This window comes from Lichenostomus cassidix, chromosome 3 (genome assembly GCF_008360975.1).
Source record: "Lichenostomus cassidix isolate B80296 chromosome 3, HeHo_3.0, whole genome shotgun sequence".
In the NCBI taxonomy this organism is placed as follows: Eukaryota; Metazoa; Chordata; class Aves; order Passeriformes; family Meliphagidae; genus Lichenostomus; species Lichenostomus cassidix.
This window is the reverse complement of record NC_139483.1, coordinates 42034661-42052143: the sequence shown is the minus strand read 5'-3', so window position 1 is coordinate 42052143 and position 17483 is coordinate 42034661. Positions and strand designations below refer to the sequence as shown.

At 34.0% G+C, this 17483-nt stretch overlaps 1 protein-coding gene across 5 annotated transcripts in view; it reads left to right on the top strand.

The window, feature by feature from the left end:
* Window positions 1-17483, top strand: part of SIPA1L2 (signal induced proliferation associated 1 like 2) — a 144435-nt gene that overhangs the window by 61474 nt on the left and 65478 nt on the right. For 4 of the 5 annotated variants that reach the window (XR_014850834.1, XM_085055481.1, XM_085055479.1 and 1 more), the window contains exons 5-9: window positions 1334-1522; window positions 6355-6529; window positions 10070-10173; window positions 12748-12825; window positions 16438-16595. Coding sequence is in view for 4 of the 5 variants with exons in the window: in XM_085055481.1 (XP_084911607.1) it covers window positions 1334-1522; window positions 6355-6529; window positions 10070-10173; window positions 12748-12825; window positions 16438-16595 (704 nt within the window). In the remaining variant the exon portion in view is untranslated. The remainder of the gene's footprint in view (window positions 1-1333; window positions 1523-6354; window positions 6530-10069; window positions 10174-12747; window positions 12826-16437; window positions 16596-17483) is intronic. The other variant, XM_085055480.1, reaches the window with a different exon arrangement.

Sequence of the window (17483 nt, the reverse complement as noted above, 5' to 3'; positions counted from 1 at the left end):
ATAACTGAGAGCTTAGGATACTAATTGTTTGTCTGTGGGTACATTGATACCTTTGAAAGTAAATCTTTCAAAAAAGTTAATGGGAAAGGATGTTTCCTGTACCATTAGTAAATATAGTTGCTCCTGAACAAAGTTTTTTTTTTTCTGTACAGCATAAAATTTTTGTCTTTTGGAGCGAACACCCAAAAGGAGGTAAGTAGGCTGTAGAGAACTGCAAGGTGCAAGCAAGGGAACAGATGTTAAGAACACAGTTAAAGATAAGTGTGGATCAGGCTGCTGCTGTTTCTAATGATAGAAATAAAAGATTAAGAAATGTAGGGGGAAAGGAGCAGTAAAATATGAAAACTAGTATAATAACTTATTTGTATTTTTGTAGTTTTGTTTCAAAATACTTTCTTAGAAGCCTTTTTAGTGAGATGTTTCTATGTACTTCTACATGCATGATTTGCAGAAGGAATATTATTACATTCATAAAGTCATGGTCTTGAAAGAAGAATTTGCTTGTGGTTGTTGTGGAAGGACAAGTCCCATAACTTCTATTTTAAGCAATTTAATATCTCTTGCTACCTAATTTCTTTATCACAGCAACTACCTTAGATTTGTATGAAAAAACACAATATTATTATTGCAGCAAACAATTTCATAATCCTTAGGACTGTTGTTTTTTATTTTGATTAGGATATAGAGAAGTGGTAGCTAGACCTCCTGATATCACTGGGCTCTTGTTCTTTTGCAAAGACATGTAAAAACAGATGTAGGTATAGATATATATATATATTTTCAGTCTAGGTTTTTCTTTTATAGCCAAAAAAGGGGTGTCCATGTATGTATGTGTAGAGAGGTGATCCAGGTGACTCAGTTCTAAGAAGTTATTCTCTTTTTGTCAAATCCAATGAAGATAAAGCAGCATGGATTAAAAAATAGGTGAATGGGTTAAATGAAGGTGTGATTAGCTATAGTTTATCTCACCTGTCCAGTCTCACATTTGATAACTGTGTTTGCTAAGGTAGTATGGCAAAATTAACCATTTTTCATTTTCTTACTGTCTTTAATATTTTCCCACCCAAAAAAGGGAAATTTCCTTAGTAATTGGAATGAATTGCTAACATGGTTTGTGAATTTCTTTGAGCAAAAAATTTATTTGTCACTTAGTCAGTGAAAGCTTGTGTGCTGTTTGAAAGTTATTTGGTAATGTTTTTATTGGTTAAAAAAAAATTAGTTTTTTTTCATTCCATTTCTTTTTTCCATGCTTGTGCTAAAACCCAAAGTCTTTTTCTTTACAGTATAGAGTATTAGAGCTAAAAATGTTTTGTGTGTTCTACCTTTACTGCAGCTTACTACACTTAGAGGAGCAATTTTAGAAGATGCTATACCATCCACTGCTCGTCATGGCACGGCAAGGGGTCTGCCTCTCAAAGAGGTGCTGGAGTATGTAATACCAGAGCTGAGCATTCAGTGCCTGAGACAGGCTTCCAGCTCACCCAAAGTACCTGAGCAGCTGCTTAAACTGGATGAGCAAGGGGTATGTAGCACATGGCTTTTTTTAAAGAGTGTTTCTTAGATAAATAGAAGAAAAAAATATTAAATATTTTGCAGACAGTGCTAATTAATGTGGATCTGTGATGCAGATCATTCACTTTCTTGGTTTTAGAGAAACTTGTCTATTTTCACTGACAAAATTAGGTTTGCCTTTCCAAGCAAAGTCTTCATAAAATAGTTTCAGCTGAAGGCAATAAATACTGGTCTATGGAGATTGTCTTTCAATGGCTGAGTGAGAGAAAGATTATGAAGTTTTAACATCAGTAAGAAGGGATTTTCACAATCTGTATTTGCATTTCAAATGTGTACAAATGTTGTAGGCAAATGAAAATACATTTATTAACACTTTATTAATATTGTGCATAGATAAGGAGGCAAAAGCATGTTATTTCTTAAGTCCCTACATCTAAAATTTATGGTTATTTTTTACAATACCATTTTATGATTAACTTGCTGTATTCTTACTAGAATAGAATACTGCTGCATTCATACAATTGAAATTGTGATTGAGACTAATTAGTAAAATGCATGGCAATGAAATATTCATATGGCTTAAATTTTGAGAGAAAATGGCAAGTTTTATTAGGTTTAATAAAATTGAATCTGCTTCATTCAAAGCTAGTAGTTAAATTTATGGTTTCTGAACATTTTGTGAAGGACAGGCTTATGATGGTTTTTAAATCCTGTTTTTTAAAAGAATGTTCATTTAAATTGAAGATTTTACTTTCTAGATGAACGTCAGTGTCCATCTGTTGAAGTCCAATCTGATGATTGAACCAGTTAATTATGATGGTGCTATAGTTAATTTTTTATTGCTCACTCAGTTTTGAATGTAGTGATTGCATCTAATGTTGGTGGCATCTACCAAAATTCTTCTTTCTTTCCTTGTGCCTGTAGCAATTGCATGAAACAACTATATGTAGTTAGAGGAACAGAATTAGCTTTTTTTGGATGGATTGTTAAGCTAGTTTTTGTATGTTAATTTTACTACTTTTGTTCACACTGGTGTTTGAGGAGGACTTTTAATTAGAAATTAATTTTGCCAAGTGTTGTTGTTTTCTCTGTGTTTGTCAGTTTTTCTGGTAAAACAATACAGGGAAAGCAGAAGCACTGAATTCTGAATCAAAGAATTCCTGACGTGCTCTCTCTCTGCTGTTTGAGCTTCAGAGTGAGTTTGGGTTAATCTAATACGTAATATTCACTCTCAGAGGGGCAGTATGTTCAAGGCAGTATTGAGTATGACTGTGTTTGACCTGACTTCAGTATTTCCCAAACTTACTTATGGTATTTCCCAAAAATTGGAAATGCAGATTGTCCATTCAGCTGACCAAAGTGATTCTTTAATCATCAACTCCTCATTTTGAGAGACAGCAGTGCATAGCACTTCCTTTTATTTTGTGTGATCAATTCTGAAAATTCAGTCCTGTTATGAAATGGGCTGTCACCTGACAAAATGTAATATTAAAGTATCTTATGTACCACTTATTACAAAGAAATTACTTGAACATAGACAGAAAGCTGTGCAAAGAATTGGTATGAGATCCATTTTTGTTTTTAATCCTCTTAGGTACTTAATGCTTTCAGTTTATTAATCAAGTAAATACAAAAAGAGTTATGCTTGGCAAACAAAGGTGATGACTAGTGGGAATATAATGAATTTAAAAATATGAATTATGATCTAGAAGATTAGTACTATCACCAGAGTGATATGAATTTTGTGTAACAGAGTATTAAATGTTTGCATAGGTCCTTAGCCGTCTGAAGACTACTTTGACATTTTGATTTCCTTTTCCACCTGTTTTATAATTTTTCTGTGAGATCTAATATGGATTATGGAGGACACATGTGGCTAAATTTTGTCTCTATAAATGACAGTAGAAACTAGATGTAAATTGAATGGTTGACCTAATTTGAATATATAAAGAACTTGCCTTTTCCCAATTTTTTCTGCCATATGATGATCGTCATTGAATTCAGCTGTAAATTTGCAAGGAAAGTCAACTGTTTATCTGCTACTGTTGTTTGGGGTTTTTTTAACCTTTCTCCAATTTGCTCTTGGTTTCCCTTTCTAATTTCTGCTACTGGCTGTTTATTATATATGCTTTTGGGTTCCCCTCACATACATCTAGGGATGTTCACTTTTCTGTAAGATACATGATGAAGATTAAAAAAGAGCAAAAAAATTAAGATTGGTTGCAGTGATATTTAGTGGCTATTGAGTGTCTAATCTCTTGAGGTTCCTTGACAGAAAAAAATCTAAAATCTTACCATAATCAAAGTCAGCAAATTGTTGTTACATGGTAAATAATGTGTGCAAAAAGTTGACAAAATGCCAAGATTCATCACTGAGGGATTCTGACAAGAACACAATCATTTTGAGTCAGGAAGAACTGATATGCACCTTCAGTATATATCACATACCCAAGTATCTAAATCGGTTTAGAAATTATGTTGTGATGTCACATTATTAAATTGTTCTCAATGTAAAATATAACTAAATGTAAAATTTCTGATTTGGAAATAATGAGATCAGAACTCTGTCTGCAATTATTGGCTTAAAATGACTCGAATAAGCATGTGGTACCATTTCAAAACTGGCAAACTTTATCAGTTTTAAATATTCGATAGTTCTTCATGCCAGTTAAATGCATCACATAAAAAGATCCTGCCAAATCTCATCGAGTTATTTCTTTTTTAGGCATTGACATTCTAAGTGTACCTTGATCTCTGCTTCTGCACAGCCCCCCATGATCTTGGCTGAGAGTTCTTTTACTTAGGTCTTCTAATTTCATAGTTGTGAAGAGTTCTAGCACAGGGGCAGGAGGTTCAGAGTACTGCAAATGAGCTTGCAGCTTGTTTAGCAATAGTGGTATTGATAGAACCGACTTTATACAGAATTGTATAGCATTTACAGTGCTTGTCCATGAAGTCAAATCCCAGGATTAATTCATGTCTAGGGCTGTTGAGTTTCAGATCCTCATTTCCAATGTCTCTTAGCTCAATGTTTAAACCATGAGGTGTTAGATTGTTCTTTAAGATAGATGTATACTTCACTTCTGCTTGGAATATTACTGATATTCATGAACAAATGCGGGAATGATTGGCATCCACAGCGTGAAGAAGTGTGACTAGACTGAATATTTTGCTAGGTGCCTCTTTACTCTTAGTTCTTGTCCCTATTGTCAGTGGCTCAATTTGGCATTTAACTTCTCTACTTCTCAATTCTAGTGTGAAGTCAAGGAAATCAATTTAAATCCCCTGTGGTTTAAGTTAAACTATTTGACACAGGGCTGGAATAGAGGTGACAGTGTGGTCACCATCATTTAAAGTCTCTTCTGGGATGTGTCAAGTAACAGCACTGCTTCCTGCAATCTAATGTTTATATGCCCAGTTATCCTGCCATTTCCTCCGTGAGTTGTTCGTGCTAGCTTTCTGCTGAATAAAATAGTCACCAGTGTGCAGTCTGGACTTTGGTTAAATTCCTAACTCTCTTTAAAATAGGGATCAAGCAAAGAAGCACTCTGGATGGGGATAGCATCTAATGCCAGTCAAAAGGAAATGACAGGAGCAAGCCAGTATCTTAACCCTGCCCTGCTCCAGAGTTCATTGGTCTCACTCGGGCAGCTCCTACAGTGCATCCATAACCCAGAATCTCCTTTTATCCCAGATGGCCATCCCTCCCATTCCACATCAAACTTTGGCACAGCTCATAGCGAGTCTGTGTTCTAGGCTGGCCAGGTCAAACGTTATTGCAGCACCATTCCTCATTCCTGTCCTTACTAAGCCTGTCCTTTGCTCCTAACTGCTCTCTGGTCCATGGCATCCTGCCAGAGCACGATCCACAGGGGCTCAGCCCTGCATAGAGCAGTTAGCTCATTACGACCAAGGAGAAGCAGACTGTTGCTGTCACCTTTGCTCTAACAGAAATTTATACAGCCTTTGCATAACATGCATTTTGGACACTAATCCTGAGGTTTGATTAAGAGAGGTCTACAGCTGGAGAGTTGATTTGAGTCACGAATATAGAAAAATGTCTGAAGGGAATCGAGTGTGACTGATGGTCTCTGTCAGCTAAGAATAATAGGACTAATCCATTCACATGAAGGTTTCCTGTTTGTCAGCTTAAGTGTGTTTAAAAGCTAAGAAGACAACAGTCTGCTCAAGGAGCAATCATCTCTTTTTATACCTGATGTTTTATAGTTTTTATTCTTTATTTTTGTATAGAAGTGATTTATCTGTTTAATGTTCCATAACTGAGAATCTGTTTAACAAAACTATTTGACTGCAGTCTGATTGCTTGCATAAAGTATATTTTGAAAAAGGGAAATAGTTTTTAACAGTGCATGATTTTATGAGGAAGGCAAAAGAATACATATAAACAAAATTACCATTCTGACAGCCTGTTTTAACTGAACTACAGTGAACTTTAAAGGGTAAAAATTAGGGATGATAAGCTCACCTTTTAAATCTGAGAAAAAAGACCAATATACAAATAATGCCAATTAAATTTTTCATACTGTAGCATACAGTAGAGTGTGCTTTTATAGATTATAAAGTGAAAAGTCTTTGTACTGCTTTTATCTGTGTTTGGATAGCACCAATCCAGTTTTCTTTCAAGAGTTGGAGGGTGTTTTTTGTGGTTTTGGTTGTTGTTGTTTTTGTTCTGTGGTGACTTAATTTCCCAAATTAGAACACTTATTTTTTCACTTTCAAATGCCTTCTGTCAGGGGTTATAACAACACTATGTTTTAATTGTTCTAGTATTGCCTTTCCTTCACTTCTGTAAATCTTCCTTTATCTAATTTCTAATTTCAGCTGAGTTTTCAACATAAGATTGGTATCCTTTACTGCAAAGCAGGCCAAAGCACAGAAGAAGAAATGTATAACAATGAGATGGCAGGACCAGCTTTTGAAGAGTTCCTTGATCTGCTGGGCCAGAGAGTACGGCTAAAAGGATTCAGCAAATACAGGGCTCAGCTAGATAATAAAAGTAAGTTATGTTTCAAGCTATGGGACAGAGGGTAAGATATCAAAGCAACTTATTTTGTTTGTTTCCATTTAGTTAAAATCATACTATATGAGTGATATTTCCCCAGGTACACTTAAACATCTTATTCTTAAGAAGGCAATAAAAAATATATGTATTTCGAAATATGGAGTAATTTTCCTTATTTCAGCCAAACTTTCATGCTTACTTTTAACCAACATACACATTATGTTTATATTTGTGGAGCAATCAAGTTTTTAATTTCTCTTGTGTGCACAGTAATCATGTCAGTTGATATTTATTAATCTACCTCAGTGCTGTTTTAATACTGCCATTTCACCAGGTCTTTCAGTTTCCCTAAGAGCCATAGTATAAAAATTTAATTGCACAAATTGGTTGGGTTCTGTAGCAAAAATAGGAACTGAAGTATTGCTGTTAAAAAAAGTCAGTAATAAACACACTTCTTTATTAGCACTGTTTTCACTGCCCTTAAATTTAACTTAACTCATTCTTAGTTTAACAATGTTTTAACAGGATTTTGACAACTGATCGCATGAGCTGTGATCTAAGGATATCTAGTTTTTCATCTGCTTCTTTTTAACATACTGTCAACCTGTATAAACAGCACATATATTTCCAATGACATCATTGCCTCTTCACTTAAGTCCATGCTTGTAAAACTTTAATAATTCAGACTTGTTAGAGCCTATAGCATCCTATTTTAGTATAGAATAATAACAACTAATTTTTCAAATTAATTTCTAGAAATACATATTAACATGCTGTGGATGTCAGACTTCTGGAATGAATGATAAATAGGGACAAAAAATTGAAAGGAGCATGGGGTGTTTGGGTTTTCCATTTTTTTTTCCCCAATCAGAACATGACTGAATGTTACCTAGTAAGTTGTAGATATGAAAATAAATGCTGGTCTGTCAAGCAAATTCAGTTTCTGTATTTGCTGTGCTTCAGTATGAACTTACATTGCTGATCAGCATTGTGTATGTATCAGTCAGTAACATGATTTTAATGTTTTACTAAGTGTGTGCCATTAACTATATTGTCTTGTCATTGTGTGTTCTCATAGTTTGCAACGAGCAGAATGGAATTAAGGGTTTAAAAAGATATAGTCTTCAGTATTATATTAAATGTAAAGTACTGACCTACACATCACATTTTTGTTTTATATGTTTTTAAATATAATGATGTAACAAGTATTACTGTGCATCGTTTTTATACTTAGATAATGCATTGTTTTGACTGGCTGCAGGTTCAGGAGTGTGTAATAATTTAGTCTTTGGGAGCTATATTTTTGGTAGACACAATGTTTCAGTAATAAATCTTGCTCAGTTCTTGTAGGAGTCACATTTATTAAGTTTTTATATTCTCAAATGCTTGACTAGCTGTGAGGTTTTTCTCTATAAAGTTCTCTCTTAAAAACCTGTTTATTTAGTATTTGGATAAGTAATTGGTCTGTTTCTTATGTAACAGAGAAAGTAGAATGTTGTGATGAGTTGACCAGTCTGGCAAACAAGCCCCCACCTCCTGCGTGCTCACTCACCTCCCAGTTTGTGAGCTGAGATTAAGACAGTTCAATGAGTTAAGGGAAGAAAGGAAAAACAAAACCCACCCCCCAAAACAAACAAACAAACAAAAAAAAAAATCCCAAACAACAAAAACCTCTCAAACCACCACTGCAACAGTCAGCCAAAAATACAAGTGATGCAAAGGCAATCGCTTGCCACCTCCCATTAGCTGACTGATGTCCAGCCAGTCTCTGAGCAACAGCTACCATGAAAAACTCTCCCTGCTCCAGTTTTCCAGTTTATAGGGTATGGGATACATTTTTGGTCAATTTGATTGGCCATCCTGGCCGTCTCCTCTCAAACTCTTGGCCACCTCTAGCTCACTTGCCGGGACAGGGGATGCTGTGAGGAGCAGAGAAACCCTGATGCTGTGTGAGCACAGTTCAGCCACAGCTGAAACATCAGTGTGTTACCAACACACTTTGATCACACAGAGAAAACGCAGCACCATATGGGCTGCTGTGAAGAAAGGCAGCTGCATCCAAGCCAGACCCAGAGCAAATGTCAAGAACATATGGAATATATTAACTATAAACTCTCTTCTGCCTTTCTTTAGGGCAGTTGTAGTGGCATGCAGTCCCAAACCCCAAGATAAAGAAATAAGAAAATGAAATTAAACTTTACCAATGCAGTACTATATAATTTGTTTAGTATGTGTTTAAAGCATGTCAATCTACTAGAAACGAGAAGTTAAACTATTATTATTGGAACATATTTTATCTTTCTGTCTCTTCAAATCTGTCTTTCTAAAATGCCACCAAAAGGTTATAATGGAATTAGATTTTCAGCTAAGATTTTGAAGTAGAAGAGTGCAATAAGGTTGCCTTCCTTTAGCAAAATCTAAGTAAGAAACTTCAGTGGAAATGATGCTTTCTATTTCTTATGCAACTGTAATCTGTGTTACATCGATATTAATAAATGAAGTTAATTTAATTATCTCACAGACATAACTGATGAACCCAGTTATAATATGAATGTGCTCCTAATTGTATCCACACAAATATTTTTAGAATTAGGGCTGCAGATAAAGAAGCGTATGTTTGTATACTTTTATATACTTTAACTGAAGAACTAACATGGCTAACTGAATTCTTTTCGGAATATAGCTACTATTTAAAACAAAGCAAAACCCCAAAATCCTAAGCAGTGTGTTAAAGAGTGGTCTGGAGAACGTTTATTGGTGTAGATAACATAAAATTATGTTAAAAAATAAGTGAACATGAAAAAAGAGAAGAAAAATTGGGAGTTGTCTTGACTCAATAGGGTGTTCAATAGAGTTAAACTTTTTAAAAGTTTATTGTAATTACTTAAATAGTCTGTACAAATTGAAGAAAAGGAATAAAAAGGATTAATTTATGACTAAAGCGTAAAACTAATTTACTGTAAACATTGTGTAATGCTAACTTTTAATAAACTTTCTAAATAAAAGAAATAAAATATTAATTAATATAATAAATTTATTAAAATAATTTTCAAATATATGACAATTCCCATTAAAGTTTTAGTGTATTTGCACATGTTTTATGTTTTAAAAATGTCTGATCTGAAACAAGTGTTTTAATGTTAGATTTGAAGTAGCCAGTTCAGTTTTGGTAAAGTATGGGTTTAGTCAACTGTCCTTATTAATATTTAAATAATGAAAATACATATCATATAAAACTACACTCAACTAGCTATGTGTGTGGGGCTTTTTGTGAAATGCCAATACATTCAAAATTAGTTTATTTAGGTCTCAGAGACAGCAAACTCTTTGGGGATTTTTCTGCAGGACCCCTCTGTGTCATAATATAAAACTAAAGAGTAGATTTTTACCTGGTGCAACCTGGTTTTGTTGTCTTGAAAAAAGCATATAAATTGCTTAAATAGATTTAAATCATAGCATGCAAAGAGTGGTGTCCTAAAAAGTAGTATGAATGTTCTAATTTACTGACCTTCTTGCGATTAAATTAATTTTCAGCTGATTCAACAGGAACTCATTCCCTCTATACTACCTATAAAGATTATGAATTAATGTTTCATGTATCAACAATGCTTCCATACATGCCCAGTAACAGGCAACAGGTATGTTTTTTTAGCTTTTCACTGTAATTTTACATTATAAATGTTTGACATTGAGTGTTGGGGCTTTTTAATTGTACTGGTTGAGAATTGAATTGTTTTAAAAGAAGTATGACTCAGTTATATATATATTTTCTTGAAATATTGTAAGACATTAGAAATCTTACTATAAAAATCCTATAAAAATAGGATTTTTATTCTATATAATTTAGGAACTTATCCCATCTACCCTATTTCATTATATAATTAAAAGGCAATATTGCCTCTGGTGAATGAGTTATTTTCAGTTTGGACTGAATTCACATCTTACGTATTTTTTAAACATTGAATGGAATGAATCTTGAAAATAGTCTTCTGGTTAAAATATGCATGTAATAAGATTTTTAAAACTATTCCACTTAATGCTCATATTACAGATCTTGAAATGTTTATTAATGTGTCCACTTAATAATAACTTTTAACTGTATCCTTCAAGGTGTCTATGAAAACAGAAAACTGCAGTGCACTTTTCCAATTTCTAGGGAGTTCCCTTTGCTTATGTAATAATTCAGAATGTCTTCAAAGCATTAAGGATGGCTAAAAACCAGCACAGCATCCAAAGGGTGCAGTGCACCAGTAAGGTTACTCTGTCTTGCCTGTCTAAGATATTTCTTGTGGCTAAATTAAAACATACAAGCACATTTGGTATAATATATCAGTATTAATGTTTGAAAGAAAAGCAGTAGAATTGCTCATAGATCAGACTGATGGTAGTTTGTAACTTTCTGTGCTACTACTCTGTGTTTTTCCAGGTATGCAGAAATAAGTGTTGATTTATTTAGTTAGTTTTGGAATACTCTCACCTTGCCATGCAAGATACAATAATTTCAGCCATTTTGGAAGGTTGTCATGAAATAAGGATGCTGTCTCACTTTGGTTTAAAACAGCACACAAAATATGCTTTTGATTGTTGAACGTAGGAGTTTTATCTTTCATGTCTATCCTATCAATGGGTCTTGTGTGAGGAAAAAGAGATGTGTCAAAGCAGGAAGAAAAATATAATAGAAAAGTATTGAAATTCTTCAGAAGGGATAAATAAAAATAAAAATGGAAGAAAGTATATAATGTATTTACGTATTTTAAATAGTGTGTAAACCTCTGAACAGTTTAAAAAGCTGTTTCAATTAAACAGTTAAGAAATTACACAGAGGATTAGATGTGGTTTAAAGGAACTTAATTAGGAATCAAAAGACAAACTTTTCACCACAGGAATAATACAAAGTTTAGATGACTCATGTCTTAAAAAGTGTGGCTTTCAGGAGACAGAATGTTCAGCTACATCAGACACTCAACTGTGACACAGCTAGTAATCGGATTGGATCTTCATCACTGATTTCAGATTGTTCTGCTTCTCTAAACTTTCAGTTGCATCTTAGTACAGAACAGGATTAATTTAGTAAATGCAGGATTAATTTAGTAAATGCAGTAGGTGTTGTTCTGTCTGTAATCAGTCATAACAGTCTTTGACTGGAAAGTACATGTAAATAGGGAAAATGATACCCTGTTAAGAAGATATAATACACTGAATGAGCTTGCCTTAAAAGAATAAAATTGATATTTTCGTAGCAAATCACAGGCACTGACAGTAAATATGGCCTTACTTGGAGTTTATTACTTTTGTTGTTGTCTTTTGTGAATTTTTCTTGTTTGTGAGAACAGGATATCCTCTTGCTGTGATCCACTAATTTTCGTCGTTCTTTGCTGTTTGTCAGCTTCACTGCTGTGTTGCTCAGCCACCCCCTATTACTGTCCTTTCACTTCTTCCTGTGCCTTCCTTTCATTCTTATCATTTCCTTATGTGTCTTTCTTTATAGTCAGGTGCCAATTCTCGTGTACAGCAAAATCTTTTAATTTTAACTCCATGGTTTTCCCTAGCAACAAGCACTCCTTTCCACAGTGTTTTAGTAAGCTCTCATCATTGTCCCTTTACCAGGTTCAATACTTAACAGAAGCACTATGTTATTATTCATGCCTTTTGTGGGATCAAAATAATGTGGCAGTTTTCCAAGTTCAAGCAGTATGCCTATCTGAAGACCCACCACATTATTTTTCAGGTGATGAGATCTATCAGTGTTTGCACAGCGTGTACACTGTCTTAATGAAATGTGACAAGTGCACCCAAATTACCAGAATTTAGCCAGCCTTAATGTGCCAAACAGATCTATAATAATTGTTTATTTTTCTTCTCTTATTGTTTAGTTCCAAAATACATAATGAAGTCTCTCTTCAGGGTTTGGCTCCCTCCATACCCAAGTAAGGGGAAGTTAGAGACAACGGTAATTTTCCTTTTAGGTTATGTTAGCAATGAAGGCCCCGATTCAATAGTTATTTTCTGCTAGCATATTATGTATGTACTGGCTGAGGTTGTTGCATCCTATCCCTGTGTCCCTTGTTTGGTAATGACTGGGCAAGGTATTCAGTCACTCCTCATAATCTACGATGGTGACCTTCACTGAGCAAGCACTGAGCATTGCTTGTGTTCCAAATACCTGTGAGCCAAAAATAGGCCACACCAGAAATGTTTGTTGCTTCTTCCAGGATATAACTACGCCCTGCTTGGTCCCTGATCAGGACAGCCCTCTAGTTTTAGAACCAGCAGGAGATCCAAAGAGCAAGGTAATTTTAATTTTGGCTGCAACATAGGCTGGAAACCTTCAATTCAGCTGCTCCTTCCCTAGGACAGAGAAGACTACCAGCCCTGGTGTGGCCAGTTCCTTTTCCTTTACTGGCCTTTTCTTCAAAGCAGTTCAAGGCTTTCCCTTTCAAACTTTACCTTGCAATGTCCCTTTCCAAATCATTCCCCTGCAAGTTTCCCATTCACACGTTTGCAGTCTGCTTGTGTACACGTGGTCAGACCTGATTAATCCAAATCAGTTCAAATAATCAGTTTTCACCCGGTTTTATGAGAACTTAAAAATGAAACAGATATGCAATATGAAATAAGCTTGTTGCATTTAAACCACTGTTAAAATAGTTGGGTAACAAGACCTGTGGTTATACCAAACTTGGTTTAACCAGATCTGTTGAAAGATCTTTTGCCGTTCATTTCTGGTTTTGGTACTGGCTAAGAACACAGATTGAAAATAAAACTTTTGAAACCACTTATTTTAGAAATGTACTTAAATAAGTTTGAACTTTTTCTTATTTGACTCTTAATACTTCATCATTTAATTGAATAAAGAGTGTATTTAACTGCTATTTCAGCAAGAATTCCTTGTTGTTTTGCAGTTTGACAAAGCAATTAATTCTACAGAAGTGGGTAAATTTTTAAGGCTGAGCACAAGCTAAGTTTTAAGACAGTTTTTTCCTTGAGAGATGCATATCTGAAAATTAAGAATTGAGTCATTAAAATCTGAGAATTAGTATAATAGCTATCATTTAATGCAAATAATTTTAATCTAATGGATTCTGCTTTTCTAACATATTTTCCTTACTGGACTCCCCTTTGTGTGTCTTGTACTCTTACATAACACTTCACTGATTCCTTTTGACTGCCAATCGTACTTGATTAGGTTCATTTTCAAATTCTAACATGACAATGATGCCTCCTTATTGTAAGTAATTCTCTGTAATCTCTGCACCCAGTTGAGAATTCCTATTGTGCTTGACATTGGCATGAGACTCCAGAGTATGTTAGAAAGGCAGATTAAAAAAAAATAATTGTAAAACATCCAAAAACCCCAAACCTGAGCAGACCTCAAAATGGGAGAGGAAGGGGAAACTGAGAACCTGGAAAAAACCCAAACAAACTAGGAGGTAAAAGTTGGGAGGAAAATCTAGGTTACAGAATGGAAACTAGAAAAGGGTTTCTTATTGATCTTTTTGCTTATTTCCAGTTTCCTTCAATTCCTTTTTCATTTTCAGTATGCTATCCTTATCTCACATTTCCCAGAGAAATATGTGTTCCCTCCTTCTTCTCCATTCAATACTTTGTTTCCTGTTCCTTTATCCTATCCAAAGCACTTCTTTCCATGTTCCAGATCACCCCAGTTTACTTCTCTCCCCTTTAGAAGTTCTTTGCGTTATGATCCTCTGTGCACAGCCACAACTGTGCTTTGCCTTTGCATTGTGTTGAAGTTAACTGACCACTTATGCATGACAACTATTTATAAGTGTTACACTGCTTTTATTTTCAATTGTTGAAGAAGTCACTAAGATCTCTACAGTCTTGGTAAGGATCTTAAAGATAATGCCCTGTCTTCCTATTTCTATTTTTGTGCCTTGTAGAGGTTTTTGCTCTTGAAAGATGTCCTAGGGATAGGATATGGGAACTGCCATACTTTTGAAAAGTCATTTACTAGTAAAATTTCAGGCGCTTTTAAAACTTACTTCCTATTAAGTAAATGCTATTCTTGCTTAAGCTATGTATGATGGCAAGCAGAACCTCCTAAAGGGGTCTACAGAAGCAGAAAATACTCTTGTAAACAGTGATTGTCTTGAGAAATAAATATAACTTAAGAGGGTTGCATTCTCGTTTTCACAATCTGCTCTGGGGAAATGTATAGCCATGAGCCACTACAGCAAGAAAGAGTAATTGGGTACTTAGTTGTATAACAAGGGCAGAAAATAATCACCCTGTACCTCATAATTGGAAGGTTGCTTACAAGTTTAACTGAGTTGTAAATTCTAGCCTGTGAGATAGTAATAACTTCTAAAGATGAACTTGTGCTGCACTACTATGATCTAATTGTATGGCTCACTAGATGAGCAAATTAAAGTATAACTGACACGTTTAGTTCTGTGACCAGCTCCTCATAGTATACTTCTACTGTAGTTTGTATGATACAAGTGTATCTTGAATGGCTCAAATAACCAGTTATTTTGATTCAAGTCTTAAAAGCCTGAAAACTTGACTGAGCCACATGACTTACCAAATACTGCTTTCTGTTCTTACATCTGTCGTACAGTTTCATACAAAGTCTTATTTTTTAATCTGTATTTGGGATTTTGATTATGTTTAAAATAATATAGATACACTGAGTGCTTTAAAATTGTGGGTTTGGCCCTTCTTACTACCTTCAGAATATCATCCTTTATGTTATTTTAGGAGCTATAATGAAACATACTTAGGGGTTCTAGGCTTTAGCATGTGCAACTTTGCTTTTAATTGTTGGTAGGTGAAATATAACTTTTAGTGGAACTGGAAAAATGCAACTAAATACTCTTATTGGAAAGATTCTGTTCTGTGAAATCAGCTTGATAGAGAAAATTTTGCTTGTTCTGTCATAAAGTTTTCAAATAAATTTATTCTTATATTCTTTTTAATTACACCTGAGCTAAGGTACAGGTTTAAGTGTCTGTATGCTATTAGTTGACATTGCAAGGTCTTTGGCAGACTGAGTAAATATTTTAGATGCAGCACATGGTAGACTACTTTTTCCTGTCTGTTCATATATAAAATTTGAAAGTTACAATATACTTCCATGAGGAAAGTAGCCATCATTGTACTGTGTTTTGTTGGGTTTTTTAGGGAGAGAGAGTAGTAGTCCCTTGTTTCTGGATATGTTTTGTAATTTTTACTATGTTTTAGCCTATAACAATGATTTATTACTCTAAAATATTTCTTAAATGTATTTTGATAATCAAAGCTACCAATTACAAGCATAAGTTTTCAATTAAAGAGTTCTTAATAGACATTGTTTCTCCATGACTCCTAGCTCTGTTCCTCAAGTATGCAGTTGTTAAAATTTGTGATGACTATATGTTTTTTAAAAATAAGATCATAATATTAGGGACAATATTTAATAAAATTGCAACATGGAAAAGTAAGTTATATTGAGATACAGAAGTGATATTATATTTTTAATGTAAAGACAAATATTGCACTGTAAAGAGGGAACTGATGTACAGTTTTCTGGATAGTGAGAATTATCAAATGATGCAACATTTTTTACAACTGAGGTGATGCATTACTAAGAATAAGAGAAATACATTTTTCTCATAGAATAAAATAGAAATGAGCAGAAACCTTGGAGAACTAATATGGGAATTGTGAGACAATTCACTAGTATTTTTATGGACTTAGCCCAATTTCCATTCCCTATATTTTTGCAGTTCTGATATTCTTTATATGTACTTGCCCATGATGAAATAAAAGTCATTTCCAAAAAACTATGTTTTATTTATATTGGTTTGGCTTGATTGTGTTTTTTTCCTAAGCTGATGAAATTGTGATTTTTTAAAAAAAATTTTTAATAACTAATTTTTCAATGCATGTTTCTTGTCTAGCTGCTAAGGAAAAGGCATATAGGAAATGACATAGTTACCATTGTCTTCCAAGAGCCAGGAGCACTTCCTTTTACTCCAAAAAATATTCGTTCCCACTTTCAACATGTATTTGTCATAGTCAAAGTGCATAATCCTTGCACTGAAAATGTGTGTTATAGGTGAGTAGAGCCTTATAACTATTTAAGTTTTTTACAAAGACTACAATGGAACTGTGTTTTCTAGTTGTTTTGTATTTCTGATAGATATTATTCAAATAGAATTTCTTATAGAAATTATTCAAAATTTTAAAATTTCTGATGTGCTTCCTGTGAGTTGGAAACTCCAGTGTCTCTGTCGCACACATCTAGAGTTACAGAGAACACTTTGTAGACTTAAATGCAGAAAACTGTGTTGCTGACTTATGGCCACAAAATGGTGATATAACAAGTTAGTGAAAATAAGATTTTCAGCCATACCAATAGAAATTAATTTAAAATTTTAATTTTAAAATGAATTTAAAATTTTTATTGCACATTTCCTTTTTAAGTGATTTCCTTTAAATGATTTAAAATAAAGTGATTTCCTTTAAATGATTTAAAATAAAGTATTTCAGAGAGCCATTAACCGGTATGAATCCCTGAGTATGACAATATGACACCATGATGAGTCATAGCCTTTAAGTACATGAATGAGGACTTTTGGAGACTGTAAAAACATCAGAAATTTCAGATGATTTTAACTCTCACATTTAAGTGACTGCATAATGAATTTTAGCAAGGTAACCAAGGAGGAAACACAGTTGTGAATTAATTGGGAATTGTGCAAATACTGCTAAAGACCTGAAGCATAATGACACAGGTTTATGCATGTATGTTGTATATTCATTGTTTAGAATGAATTTAAAATAAGTCATGAGGATGGGTCATATTACTGTCTTTTAGCTGCCTACTAGAATTTTAACTATCTTTTAGAACTTGATTTTTCTTCAGTAACTGTTTTGTATTGATTGCTACATGATGTTTTCCAAGTTACAATTTTTGTATTACTTAACTATATCTGTCATCCCA